The 14934-nt window shown below is 56.2% G+C and overlaps 1 protein-coding gene and 1 pseudogene across 1 annotated transcript; both read left to right on the forward strand.

Annotated features, from left to right (window-relative positions):
- Positions 1-8613, forward strand: part of LOC129149542 (bifunctional heparan sulfate N-deacetylase/N-sulfotransferase 3-like) — a 54829-nt pseudogene extending 46216 nt beyond the window's left edge.
- Positions 8614-12700: 4087 nt separating this feature from the next.
- On the forward strand, positions 12701-13399 carry LOC129149543 (protein ZAR1-like). The gene has a single exon (XM_054718299.1). The coding sequence runs from the start codon at positions 12701-12703 to the stop codon at positions 13397-13399; it is 699 nt and encodes a 232-aa protein (XP_054574274.1).
- The last annotated feature ends 1535 nt before the right edge of the window (positions 13400-14934 follow it).

The raw sequence follows: 14934 nt of genomic DNA on the forward strand, positions 1-14934 counted from the left end.
TCTGGGAATCCTGCTTTCCCTGGGCCTGGACTCTCAAAGTGTTTCCTACACTTGGCGGCGCCCCCTCAGGGGTCCAACTGAGTCACTGCCCCAGGTACTGCTCCAACCTCTCCCCGTTCCCCCGAAGGCCGCCTCAGGGCCTTGTGTCTTTAGACCTGGTTTTATAGTCCCATTTCTTTCCCCCCATTTATTGGTTTTGAGAGAGAGAGAGAGAAGGGAGAGGGGGAGAGAGGAACATCCGTGATGAGAGAGAATCGTGGATGGGCTGCCTCCTGCACGCCCCACACTGGGGATGGAGCCCTTAACTCGGGCCTGTGCCCTGACCGGGAATTGAACCGTGACCTCCTGGGTGGATGCTCAATTGCTGAGCCACACGGCCGGCCAGGCTATAGTCACGTTTCTTAAGCTGCCTCCCGCCTCGAAGGGCCTTTTGTGCTCAGGGTTTGCAGGACTCCTCAGATTCCATTTAGTTCTCGAAGCGCGTTTAATTCCGGACTGTTTCCTGGACCAGGTCATTGGTGGGCAGGCGGGCGCCGGCTCAGAACCCCCCGCACATCCCTCGCACCCCGCGCACCGAGTGAGCGTGGAGGGTGCTGCGGGCACAGGGGCCGACTTCCTCAGCGTGGTCTGCCTTCTTTTCCTTTGGTGACTTAGTTGCTGATTATCGATGGGCAGCAGCTGAGAGCCCACCCCGCCGCCTGAGGGAGGACGTCCAGAGGTTCCTGGGGGTCGCTCGCCTTTATAATGACTCCGGAGCTCTAACCTAAGTTTATGTCGGATGGGTGGACTGGGGTTCCAGCAGAGAGCTAGGGTTGAGGATGCCTTGGTTTGGGGCGCAGTGTCGGTCAGCTGCTCCGTGCACACTGTCTGGGGTGACGCGACCCCGGGGGGTCGGGGGGAGCGAGGAGGGGGTATGGCCGGAGGCGCCCTCACCTCCACTGGTTTCTATGCGCAGCTCCTCCCGGGCTCTGCCCCCAGTGTGGGGCGTGCAGGAGGCAGCCCATCCATGAAAAGAAGAATTTTTAAAACGGAAAAGAAAAAACTTTGAAAACAATTAAAAAAAGAAAACAAGAGCAGCCCAGCGGGAGGCGCCGTAGAGGGAGGCGCTGCTCGCTGAGCCAGAGCCCCAATCCCAGTCCCTGCCCTGTCCTCGCCTCGGCCCCTCCCCTTCGGCCTCCGCAGTGACAGCTCGGCTGTGGTTTCCCCGCTGGTTCCCTCTGATTTCCTTGGGCAAAGACTCCACCTGGGCAGGGACCTGGGTGAGGCAAGGGAGGCACCAGCATTTAGGAGGCGCATCCCCTCGGGCGGTGCAAATGCGGGGGAGGGGTGTCTCCTTAGATGTGCACCCTCAGCCCCTCAGTCCTGACGGGGGGCCTCACTGAGCGTGCCAGGTCAGACCTGCCTCTCCCCGTGTCCACAACGAGGGTCACGTCTGTTCCCATGTCTCACGCCTGGAGCAGCTCAGAGAGACCGAGTGGGATGGGCCATGACCTGACGCTCACAGTAACACAGATATGTGTTTTTAAATGCATCCTCATTGATTTCACAGAAGGGAGAGGGAGAGAGAGACATCAGTGATGAGAGAGAATCACTGTTGCCTCCTCATGCCCCCTATTGGGGGTCAAGCCTGCAGCCCCGGCATGTGCCCTGACCGGAATCAAACCGTGACCTCCTGTTCATAGGTTGACGCTCAACCACCGACTCATGCCAGCCGGGCACACAAACACATGTTTTTAATCGTAGAGTCATAGACTGCACCTTAAAGAAACCAGAAAGACTAATAGGATTCTTCCACTGCATTTATCATCTAAAACTCAGGTCTAAACATCTGCCTATGTCAGTGATGGCGAACCTGACACGCGTGTCAGCACTGACACATGTAGCCATTTATTTTTATTTTTTATTTTTTATATTTTATTGATTTTTTACAGAGAGGAAGAGAGAGGGATAGAGAGTTAGAAATATCGATGAGAGAGAAACATCGGTCAGCTGCCTCCTGCACACCCCCTACTGGGGATGTGCCCGCAACCAAGGTACATGCCCTTGACTGGAATCGAACCTGGGACCCTTGAGTCCGCAGGCCGACGCTCTATCCACGAGCCAAACCGGTTTCGGCCACACGTAGCCATTTCTGATGACACGTGGCCGCTAAGGCGGCCGCATGCCAAGGATGAAACATTTGCTGCTCCTGAGGATGAAACATTTGCGAAATAATGTTTTTTCCTCAAAGTGACACACTACCTGAGTTATGCTCAGTTTTTTGGCGAAGTTTGACACACCAAGCTCAAAAGGTTGCCCATCACTGGCCTATGTTCTCTCTCCACCGCGCCCCTCCTCCCATGATGCCCCTCCTCCCACGGCGCCCCTCCTCCCACGGCAGTTCCAGGGGTCCTCAAACTTTTTAAACAGGGGGCCAGTTCACTGTCCCTCAGACAGTTGGAGGGCCGGACTATAGTTTAAAAAAAAACTATGAACAAATTCCTATGCACACTGCACATATCTTATTTTGAAATAAAAAAACAAAACGGCAAAAACACCCGCATGTGGCCCGCGGGCCGTAGTTTGAGGACGCCTGGTTTAGACAGTGGCAGGCAGGCCCTGTCCCTTTCAGCAGGAAGCACCCGCAGGCTTACATCCCGCAGGAGTCCCATGGAGACACGTGGGAGGGGCGCTCTGTTCCAAAGGTCAGGGAGCAGGTGGCTTCCTGCCCCGAGGGTTCAATGCGCCTGCCGCCCTGTGGCTTCTCCACGGAGAGCACTGTCCGTGCCTCCAGGGCTCGGGTCAGCCCCCATGGACAGCACGGACGCCTGTAGGAGCCCTCAGCACCCAGCGGGACCACAAAGGGAGCCTCGGGCCTTCAGTTTGCAGTTAGAACTCCAGCCCTCCTGCTCCTGTCTCCCCAAGTGTCCCCGAGGAGCAAGCCTTTCCTTCTGCATTTTCTACTCAAGTTGCTTATCTCGGCTCTGCAGTGGCCACACAGCAGCCTGTACCTCCCGAGAAGGAGAGAAACATGCCCTGTCCTCCTATGGGCGGCCTCCGCCGGCCACCGCGTGTCTGTCCCTCTGCCCTCGGCCCGCTGCCCCTGTTGTGGAGCGCAGGCGAGTAAACGACCACGGGAGCCCAGACCAAATTAAAATTTAGGGAGCCTTTAATAGCCGGCCGGCGACTGCTCTGCCATTCTCCACGCAGGGAGACCAGAGAGCAGCAGCGACCCTTTGTGTAGGACCACTTTTAAGCACATTAACCACATCCTGTTTTTGCAGAACAAGTAACCCAAGACAAAACAGTTTTTCCTAAGTAACGTCAGGATCATGCCAATGACGACCATGTTATTCACAGGGTCATCCTGTTCTTCAGAAAGCTGACAGTGTTCTATGAAAGAAGGCTACGTGCTGGGAAGGGGCCATGAGACCATATCTCAAGGCCTGGCCTGGTGTCAGCTCTGACAGCTCTATCTGGGGCACAGTCCACGGCCTCTCTGGAAGCATGCTCAAAAATTCCCACCCTCTAACACCCCGTGTCTGTCTGTCCCTCCACCTGCCACTGTGTGTCTGTCCCTTCGCCAGCTGCCGCGTGTCTGCCCTCGCCATCAGCTCGCAGTGAGCGTGTCATCGCCCCCACTGCCAAGGGAAGGGAGTGGGAGCAGGAGAGAAGGGGTGGAAGCTGGTGCTGAATGCAGAGTCCAGGCTCCCTGCACCTGTGCACCTGGCGGGATTAGCCGTCACAGCTCTCCAGCCCGTGGGCTCGGGGTGACGGGGTGACGTAGCAGGTTGGGCTGTGGTCCCGGGAGAGCGGGGCTGCCCAGCTCTCCCCCGCAGAGATCACATCCAGCCGCTCAGCTTCCTGTTGTTTTTGTGGTCATCATTGGCCGACACGCCTGTGCACAGCACACCCCACTGGCTGCAGGGCCCCTCCAGCGAGAGCAGCGGGACTGAGCCCTGTCTGTGGGGCTCGGCATGCTGGGGTGACGGGGCAAACCCCTGGTCTCAGGAGTGTCAGTACTGCAGCATGTTGTTCCTACCGCTGACAGGGAAGCTAGCTCTTTGGATCTTAGGAAAAATTCACTTAAGTGCAGGGAGGCGCAGACAGATGTGAATTCTCAACCAGCCACAGAGCAGATACACGAATGAAACCGCGTCCGTCCAAGGTTCCTGCAGATGGTCTTGGCGCGAAAGAGGACCCCTGTGTAAGAGTCTATAAACGATTCTCTTCAACACAAAAAACTCCAATTCCAAACCATGGCGATAAGTTCCTATCGTCAAGAATATTACTTATCCCTTTCCATGGTCCCTAAAGAAAGTGGTCAATATTTCCAAATGTCATAGCACATTGGTGGTGTGAGGTGCCTTTAAAAGCCCTGCACAGTCATTGTGGACTTCAAATGACGGACTGAAAGGGTAAAAGAAATCTGATTCATTAACAAATGTGGGTGTGGTCTGAAATGAGCAGGATAGACTTTAAACAATATAAACGGGGACTTTCTCATCCCATTAAGTGAATGAACACCACAGCTCTTGTCCGACAGAACCTGCACCCCTAAATTGTGAATAGGAACGATACACTGACATTTAGCTTTCACAGTTTCTGTTATCTAGTGTTTTTGGTTTGTTTTAAATATATACGTTTTTATTGATGTCAGAGAGGAAGAGAGAGTGAAACATCAATGATGAGAGAGAATCACGGATCGGCTGCCTCCTGCACACCCCTCACTGGGGATCGAGCTCACAACTCGGGCATGTGCCCTGACCGGGAATTGAACCGTGACCTCCTGATTCATAGGTCGACACTCAACCACTGAGCCACACCGGCCTAGTGTTTTAAAGCTGACTGACCATTTGAGAGAAGGCAGGGGAGAGAATGCTTAGCATGGAATAAACTTCTAATTTCCCCATGACGAGGTGCATCCGCAGTTCTGGCCTCGGCGGGAGTGCTCACGCTTAGAAACACTAGTTAGTTAGACGGCCGAACCTGATGTCCGCTTCTCTGCCAGGGAACCCGTTTGTGAGCAGGAATGCCCCGGAACCGTACGGATTTTTGGTACTGGCTGACGGAGAAACCATCCAGAATGGACCCCGGGCCCGAAGGCCGGGCTGAACAGATTGTGTTTGCTCTGTTGGTGGGTGGGGCTTAACCGAGTGAGGAAGCAAGGGCCCTTCAACCTGCAGGACTTCCACGTGGCCGAACCTCACTTCCGCCCAGCTCCCACGCCCAGCTCCCACGCCCAGCTCCCACGCCCAGCTCCCACGCCCAGGTCCCACGCCCAGCTCCCACGCCCAGCTCCCACGCCCAGCTCCCACGCCCAGGTCCCACGCCCAGGTCCCACGCCCAGCTCCCACTCCCAGGTCCCACGCCCAGCTCCCACGCCCAGCTCCCACGCCCAGGTCCCACGCCCAGCTCCCACGCCCAGCTCCCACGCCCAGCTCCCACGCCCAGGTCCCACGCCCAGCTCCCACGCCCAGCTCCCACGCCCAGCTCCCACGCCCAGCTCCCACTCCCAGGTCCCACGCCCAGCTCCCACGCCCAGGTCCCACGCCCAGCTCCCACTCCCAGCTCCCACCCCCGGGCTCCCACTCCCAGCTCCCACGCCCAGGTCCCACGCCCAGCTCCCACGCCCAGCTCCCATGCCCAGGTCCCACGCCCAGGTCCCACGCCAGGAGCCACCCGGCCGTCCAGAGGGTGGGGACGCACCGGTGCTGCATGAAGACTGTCCTGGCAGGAAAAGCAGTGGCCACAGCAGCTGCAGCCTGTGGGCTCAGGGGCCCGGGACGGAGCCGGGGTGCTGAGGGGGGAGAAGGAGAGCGTCCGTTCCGTTTCCTACGATGACTGTGCTTGCCGAGTGGCTGTGACGTTTCAAAATCAGAACCACTCCCACCGGGAGGACTGTGTGCTCACAGCTCCACAAGGGGCGCGCGGGCCCTTCGCGGCCGTCTCCGTGAGGCAGCGGGCACGAGGGGCAAAGCGGGAGGATCGGGGGCAGGGCTGGAGGGCGCCGGGCCCCCCCCGCCGCACGTCCCCCCCCCCCCCGCCGCACGCCCCCCCCCCGCACGCCCCCCCCCCCCCCCGGGTTGCAGGCTCAATCTCCAGTAGGGGGCGTGCAGGATTCTCCCTCATCATCAATGTTTCTATCTCTCTCTCCCTCTCCCTTCCTCTGTGAAATCAATAAAAAAAATATATTTTTTTGAAATTATGGCATGGAAATTCAAATGTATAGGTGCTGTTACTTTAATACAGAGCTCATGGCAAAATAAGAAAGTAGCTCTGGAACAAAATTAAATGGATTCTCGCTGGAGGACCCTAAAGCTAATGACTCCGTGCCGCACCCAAACCCTTCCTCTTCTCCGAGCCCAGGATGTGGCACAGGGGCTGGGTCCGTCCCAGGGCTGGAGACCTGCTAAGGGCGAGAGTGGGCTGGGACGTATGAGCCCTTTCCCGCACAGGGGAGGGAGGGAGGCCTGTTAATTTCCATTAATAGGAGGCCGTCGGCTGACAACCTTTCTCTCGGGGTCCGGCCGGCGCACAGAGATGACAGACGGACTGGGAATTCTGCCAAAGGACTGGGTGCACATGGATGCCATCAAAGTGATGCCAGTTTCCCTGGTTACAGATTAACACCCAAACAAAAATATTCCTGTGTGGGGTCATTACAGACACACCGGGCTTGAAATACTTTTTTTCCTTTCGTCTTTTTTTAGGTTTGATTCTCATAAAGGATTCTGGTGCCCGCTACTGGAAGAAGGAAAAACAAAATGCCGGGACAGAGCGAGGGCAGGAAGTACCCCCCCCCCCCATGGACCCCGAGGTGAGGAGAGGGTACAGTGCCCCTCAGCGAGCAAGATCCCGAAGAGGGCGCGTGCGGCCGCTTAGCCGGCGGCTGAGATGCAGCTCAGCCTCTAACGCCACGGGGACGCTCGCGCTCACGCACCAGGGGCCTGTTTGGTGCCCCAGCGGCAGGTCCTGTCGGGCAGGAATGGAGAACAACGGGACTCCCATCCGAATCCGAACAAAGAAGGCAGCATCCCGTCCCCAAAAGAAACGTTAGCAGGAGAAATGTGAACTGAATCCAAGGCGGGACGTATCAGCGGGACGTTGAAAATAGGACCAAAAGGTTTCTTTTCTCACCAAGTCCCTCCACAGCCGTTCGCGTGGCTGGTAACAGCCGTCACCAGTGCACTAGGCTCCGAGTGTTACTAGGCCTCGGACGCCCGGGCCAGTGTGAAGACGCTGCCCACAGGCCAGTAAACAGCTGGCCGACTGACCCTCAGAGAGGAGGCTCAAGCCAAGCTCTGGGGACGGAGAGGAGACGGAGCCTGGAGTCTCCGTGCTGAAGGGCCAGGATGTGGGACCAGCGGTTCCTGCGGGGGTAGCAGCAGCCACCTGCACGCAGGGCTCCAGGCGCAAAGGGCACACTGTGGAGGGAGCCGCCTAGAGAGAACACAGGGACCCTCGGACACTCCCTGTCCCCAAGCCCAGCCGCTCCCTGGCCTCCGGGGCTGGCTGGAGCGGAGGGCAGACCGGCAGCCTCCCGGGGGGACACAGGTCTCTCCACCACCGGTGGCCTGAGCGTGCCGGCGGGCCGATGGGCGGGGACAGCCCAGCACCAGGCAGAGGAGACGGACGGACACACAGCCACACCCAGGACGGGCTCTGGCTCACCACGGGGAGGCTCAGAATGGGCACACTCAGTGCAGTGTCAGGGCTCACGGCTCCTGCCACCCCCCCTGAATTACCAGCACATTACAGCACCACATGTGCCTTTAAAGGGAAGCCCGTGGCGAATTCAATGGGACCTTTTAAAAGGCTGAACTCCACTAACACTCTCAGCACAGTACCGGGCGCAGGCGCAGAAGCAAAAACACCATCGCTGCCCGGCCCTGCGGGCGGCGGACCCGCCGAAGGCCAGGGCGCGGCCTCCCGTTTCTGACCGTTTCCGGGAGGAGACCTTGTTCTGCGGGAAGCCCGGGGCTCGCGAGGCTTCTTCTCCGTCCTCGGGGCGCCGTCCGCACGCCAGGCCCGGCGTTGCCTGTCCGCCGCTGCGTTTCCGGTCCGTGTCCGTAGCGGCCCTAAAGGACCTCTGAGGGCTCCAGGTGCGAATGAGCCAGCGCTGACCGCGAGGCTGCGAGGCTGCGAGAGCACCGACTGGCCAAGCCAACTCCCTCCGAGCGTGGGATGACGCTCATGGAGCAAAGCTGTACACCGCCCGCCGTTACGTTGTGTTTCCAGCCGCTCAGGCTGGTGATTTTAACATTTAATTCCACGCAATCCAACAGACCACGCGTTTTCTAGGGAAACTCTTCCCGCGTGAGAGGCGTGTGCGTGTGCGGGGGGCGGGCGGGGTGCTGAAGAGCCGGCCCCTTGTCCATCTTGTGCTAAATGATAGTGCAGGGGCTCGCTGCGGCCTGGCGGCGGGGCGCAGGGGTGCGTCTCGAGTGGGTGACGTTTGCTGTAATAAACTAAAACAGAATGCGCTCCTCCCCCCCTCCCCGTCCCCCCCAGAGCAGAGCCCTCCTGTCCGGCTACTACCGAGACCACAACGCAGAGCTCTCCCGGCTGCTGCACCGGCGCGGGCAGCCCCTGCCGGCCTGGCTGCGCCAAGAGCTGCAGAAGGCCCGGTAGCGCCGGGGCCCCGGGCCCGGGAACCTTCCCGAAGCTTCCGGAAGCTACGGAAAGGCTGTTAAATACGTACCTCTTCAGGGGGGAGATGGAACGCAGTCCCCCGTGCTGGTGATGAGAAAGAAGCACCTGTCACGCCTGGGCCGCGCCTTCCCCCTCACCCACCCCTGAGCCCGCTGAGCCCGCTGAGCCGCTGAGCGGGTGACGGCAGCCCCGGCAGGAGCATCAAACCCACCCGAGCCTCCCGGTCCCCACGCTCCTTTCCTCCGTCAGCGAGGGCCGTGTCTGGGTGTGAGGCCGCTGTCCGCCGGTGCGGTGCTTCCTGCTCTCGGGTTCTAGAAAGTGTCCTGCAGCACAACAAGCAAGATGAGCTCACCGCGTCGCCTAAAATGGCGCAGGCCGGGCCCCGTGAAAGATGCCTGCCGAGATATAGACCCGCCAAGTGCTTAGGCAGAGGCGTGAGTTACCGCGTGTGCGAGATCAGAGGGAAAATGATGAGCGAGCTTCGCCTGCATCCCAAAGGCGACGCTACAGAAAATAAGTTAATTTCCAAACAGAGTCTGGTGCGTTTGTGTAACATCTAACTCCTCTATGGCGAGGCGGGGGTACTGCTGCAGCGCCCGCGGGTGTAGCTAGCACTCACCGACGCCTCCAGAACAGCGGGCAGCAGGCCACGGGGACTGACCGAGTCCTCCTCAGCCAGCGCTGGGGCTGAGGGTGGAGGGCAATGGAACACAGTGCATGTTGGGTCATAACCACATTAGATGAAGTTCCAAGAGGAGCCAGGCGCAGTTATAACATATACTAACACTTACATTCTAAATGACTGTATGAGTAGCAACGTATTCAAGAAAGAAAAGAATGTCATACATGTTTTCCTGGGCTTATCTTTACTTCATCTTTAAAATGTGCACTCCCGATAAAAAATTTAAGTAGTAAATAAATTCCCTGCCGCGGTTATGAAAGCTTTTATAAAATGTTATCAAAAGTATGACTAGAAAAAACATACATGTGCAAGGCAAAGCTATAGCCCACACATTTTATTGATGTTATGTGTGAAACTGTTATTATTCACTAATTAGAAACTAATTTTTGAGCTCCTTCCACTTTCTATAAATTTTTCAAATTACATGATAGTTATGAACAAACTAGAGACCTGGTGCACGAAATTCGTGCATTGGTAGGTCCCTAGGCCTGGCCATAGATCAGAGCTGATTTGTGGGGCGCCTGGCAGGGCTATCGGGAGGGGAGAGGGGGGCCCACTGGCATCCGCCTTGGCTGGCCTGGTACCGCCCACTCGCCAGCCCCGCCCCCACCCCCACCACCTCCAGTCACCTCCCTCTGCAGGGCGACTGGTGGGGCAATTGGGGGGACCTCCGCTGGGACCAGCCTTGGCTGGCCTGGGGCCTGTGAGCTGGGGGCAGCTCCTGGGCTGAGCGTCTGCCCCCTGGTGGTCAGTGCACACCATAGTGACTGGTTGTTCCACAGGTAGTTTCACCATTCGGTTGATTTGCATATTAGGCTTTTATTACATAGGAATGTCTCTTAAAGTTGTATGTGCCCAAATAATACACAAATTTTTAAACGAACACGCTATCAGCAGACAGAACTGGCAGAAGGTCAGCTTTGAAGACCTTGGCTGTAAGAGCAAGAGCAGAGTCATTTGGACAACGTGGGGGAAGGGCCGCCAGGCCGCCTGCTGCCTCCCTCCCGTCCCCCTAGGAAACCTGGCCCAGGGGCAAACGTGAGGCTGGGCCCAGCAGCCACGTGCAGCATGTTTTCACTGGACATTGCTGCTGATAAAGAGAGGAAACAAGAATAGAAAACTGATAAACTGATATTCTAATGACGAGATGTGCATTTAAACTTCTGAAAACAACTGCCAAGGGCATGATTTGGTCCAGGTGAACTGGGCCAGCTGACCAGCTCAGGCTTTCAGGTAGAGGTTAAACACATGCTTGTGTAATGAAAAAAGGAGGGGCGCACACCACAGTGTCCTCACTCACAGCGCAGGGACCGGGCCACCTGGAGCGGGAAACCCGGGCGAGGACTCCGGCCGCTCCGTGTCCGGGAGGCAGCGTGGCATTCCCAGGACACGCACACTGCCCGCGTCCTACCCCCACTGGCTGCCGCGGTATCTGAGCGTGACCTGAGGACACACGGGAAGGAGTGAGAGAGCATGTGATGTGAAACCAGCTTTGGACAGACTTCCTCCCGTGTTGCTGGTACACGCAATCCCGCGGGAGGAAGCGAAGGGGCGGCTCAGTGTGTATGGCTGCACGGTTCTTGTCATTCACGCTGAATGAAGTGACTGGAAACATTATTTCCCTCTGAGTTTTTTAAAATTAACAACAAACCAACCTGGCATTGCTTCCGACAGGAGCATGGCGCTCACAGGCGCAACAACGAACGGTGATGCGAAAAGGGAGCGTCTGGGCCCCGTGGTTCGGGAGCCCCTCAGCCGGGCTGTGTCGGGGACAGACGGGGAGGCGGGAGGCGGCCGCGGGGATTGGGAACGGACAGATGTGGGAACTGCCGAGGGCGACATGCGGACGTTGCTTTAACACTGTCACTTGGTCAGATCTCCTCCGCGGGGCCTGGGAGGAGAGGGAACCCGGCTGGGCGCCCAGACCCGGGACCGGAGGGCGCTTCCTCCCCAGACGCCCTGCGGCCCCCACGGGCTCCGAGCTTCCCACGTGTTCGCTGGTGTCTCTGGTATTAACACTGCGGGAAGAGGGGTGGGAGTTGGACATTTAGCCACATTTCCCACCGACTTCTCTTCTCTCCTCCGCTCCCTGCCCGTCCGGGACATCAGACACTCTCGGGTCCCCCCCCTGCTGGGTGCCCCCCGAGCTCTCCATCTGGAACTCATCTCCCCGACTTCAGCGGTGCTGTTGTTTAGTACGCCAGCCGTCCATGCCCCGGCTTTTATGACGTCATCGCACCCTTTCTGGAGACGGTTCAGCTGAAAGAGGGACTGGCAGAGAACCTTGGTCACTCAGACTTGAGGAACTGCCAGGCGTTTTTGGAAAATGAACCAAGTGCGCGTGTCACGCTGAGACAAACAATGGGCAGTATTTATGGCCAAAGTGAAAGGTGAGCGTTCGAGGTCACATGAGAATTCTGCGGACTCGCACCCGCTCCCAGGAGCCTAGCAGCTGACTGGCACTGGATGCTCTCTCTGAGGAGATGGACGGCGACGGGGACACGGAGGACTCACCTTTACAGGGTGAAATGTGTCAGCGTGGGGAGCACCGCGTCGCTCAGTGGGCCCACATTCTCCAAAGGACCCAATAGCTGCACCGAGTACCACCACTCTAATGTGGAACGGTCCCTTCTTGGGGCGAGAGGGACGCACAGCTTTTACGGGAGCAGAATATGCAACGTTCATTGGCCTGGCCTCGGACCCACACCACAGACTTCCTCTCGGGAGATACCCCGCGTCGCGGTGTCGTGTAGTATCCAAGGAGAACAGCACGCCTATCTGAAAGGTCACGGCTATCTGAAGGTCACAGATACACCTCCCCTTCCCAAGTGCATATCTGTGTGGGGCCACATGTCCTTTATACACTTCAACAAAGACAACTCATCAAAACAGACTGAATGGAAAATAGAAATCAGACTCAGCTGTCTTCTCTTCAGCCAGACGTTAATGAGACTGGCAGAAAGGTAACACGACGCCACCCTTCTCACTAATTTGTTCTGGAAAACAGTTATTTTTCATTAAAAGTACAGTTGTTATGGGTTTGCTCTTATTACTTGCACATCACTTAATCTTTTAATGCCTCGGTTTCGATGTCTAATGCAGTGCGCACTGACAGCATCCCCCTATGAGCACACCCCTGGAGGGTCCTCGTAACCCTTTTAAACGGAGAGGGCCCCTGGGACCGAGGGTGGGAGAGCCACGGCACAGGAGGTGCCAGTAGCTTAAGTTCCAAAGGCCAAGCTCCCACCGCAGGCATCGGCACAGAACTTAGAAAAGGGGCTCGGGAACTTGACCAGGAGAAAGAAGGGGCAGATGAAGGTGGAAGGCAGAATAAGGACATAAGCAAACTATACCAGGATATATTGCACTAAGCCTGGACAGCAGATGGAGCGCTTTGTCCGAGTTCCCCAGGGCCTGTACCAGGGAGCACACTATGGGAACACACTGCCTTTGGGCCAGCCGGGACTCTCTGACCACCAGCAGCCTGACTGGAGGCAAAACACTGGTGCCCCCACTTTCCTGGCCAGGACGGGGCTGGTGGTGCCCACGAATGCCTGGGCCTACTGCACTGACCCTTCCAAGAGGGCACAGCTTAAGGCCATTCTCTCCCAGATGAACCCCAGCCTGGGCCTGCGGCTGTGCAAGGCCAGTACCAAGGAGGTGGGCGTGCAGGTGAGCCCACGTGTGGACAGGTCTGTGCAGTGCTCGCTGGGCCCGCTCACCCTGTGCAGCTGCTCTTTTTGGGGCTACAGGGACCCCAAGGCACCCCTACCAGCCTGGGACCTCTATTCACCAGTAATGGACCTCCGGGGCTTGATCCGGCTGCGGAAGGATGGGAAGGATGAGGAGAGGGATGCTCTTTCCAGTCCCGCAGAGGAAAGCCAGCAGCAGCAGAAGTCACCACCAAGGCCAAGGTCACAAGAGGACAAGCAGGAGGAACTGTGGCAGCAGGACAAGTTGGGGGAGGAAGATGCCTCTAGTCCTGGGGAAAGGCGGAGCAAGCAGGCCCAGGGAGATGCCCACCCTCCCAGGAAACCCAGCTTCCAGATTATAGAAAAGGAAGAAGAAAACTCACTGCTGTGAGGGAAGACCAGGCAGAGTGGAATGAGGGAGACCAGTTAGGAGGTTAATGAACACATGAGCAAAATGATGGCTATGTCAAGGGTGATAGCTGTGGATATGGAGAGAAGTACTTCTACTCAAGACCATGTTTGGAGATGTAACGTACAGGATTGGAAGTGGATGATAAAGAACTAAAAGATGACTTTTAGAATTCTTTGCGCTAAGGGCAGATGGAATTAAGAATAACAGGAGCATGTTCCTGGATCAGATGATTTAATTTCAAATCCTGGCTGTGTACTTAAGAGATGTATGATTGTGGGCAACTTACTTTGTTTCAATTACTCTTCTCTAAAATGAGAACTATAATGGTACCTGTCTCCTGGTGGTGGGGTGAGAACTAAAGGAACTGATAAATGTTAAGCACTTAGTATAGAACCTGCAATACTTAGAGGGCTCTGTAAACTTAGCTGTCTTATTTTGGTGGGGCTTTGTAGTGACGTGGGCAAGGGCTTCTGTTTTCAACATATTAAGTTTGAAATATTTGAGACATTTAAATGGAGATATAAGCTATTGAGTTATGAATCTGGAATTTAGGAGGGAAATCAGTGCTAGAGAGAGAGAGAGATTTGGAGGAAAATATAGTATTTAAAGCCAGTGTCCTGGGTGGGGTCATCTAGACGAAGAGTACAGCACAGGACTCTGGGGCGTGAACATTTAGAGCAATGATTCTGTAACTTTAATGTCCTGGGAGTTACCAGGAGTTCACTGGAGATTCTGATCCAGTTAGTCTGGGGTCTGAGTCTGCAAATCTGACAAGCTTCCAGGTGCTCTTGTGCCACTGCTCCTGTAGATCGCATTCTGAGTAGCAAGAGATTAGCGATTAGGTAAAAGAGGTGTTCAAGAATGATAGGAAAAGGATGGTATCATGAAAGCAAAGATAAAATAGTATTTTGAGGAGGGAGTGGCTTGAGGAACTTCATCAAATGGTAGGGATGGAAGCTAAAGCTAATAGTGTCAAGATAGTGAGTAGAGATATTTTCTAGAAGTTTTCCTGTTAAAAACCAAATTGGTGATAGTGAGAAGGACATTTGTGGGAAATGGAGGTACTGAGTGAGTTGGTATATTCCTGGAAATAATTCAGTATAGAGAAGCTGAAGGTACAGCATGGAGAGGACACTTAGACAGGAGCAAAACCCTTGAAAAGGAAGGGATGGGTTCAGAGAAGAGTGGAGTGATTAGGCCTGAATATATATATATATATATATATATACTAGAGGCCCGGTGCACGAAATTCGTGCACTGGGGGAGGGTGTCCCTCAGCCCAACCTGCACAGTCTCCACTCTGGGACCCCTCGGGGGATGTCTGACTGCCTCTTTAGGCCCGACAGGGATCGGGCCTAAAGAGGCAGTCAGACATCCCTTTCACAATCTGGGACTGCTGGCTCCCAACTGCTCGCCTGCCTGCCTGATTGCCCCTAACCACTTCTGCCTGCCAGCCTGATCACCCCCTAACCCAGTGATGGGCAACCTTTAGAGCTTAGTGTGTCAAACTTCGC

The sequence above is a fragment of the Eptesicus fuscus genome, chromosome 6, assembly GCF_027574615.1.
Source record: "Eptesicus fuscus isolate TK198812 chromosome 6, DD_ASM_mEF_20220401, whole genome shotgun sequence".
In the NCBI taxonomy this organism is placed as follows: domain Eukaryota; kingdom Metazoa; phylum Chordata; class Mammalia; order Chiroptera; family Vespertilionidae; genus Eptesicus; species Eptesicus fuscus.

Bases quoted from the DNA above. Each gene is read 5' to 3' on its own strand.
- LOC129149543 (XM_054718299.1), top strand. From the start codon at position 12,701: ATGGAGCGCTTTGTCCGAGTTCCCCAGGGCCTGTACCAGGGAGCACAC.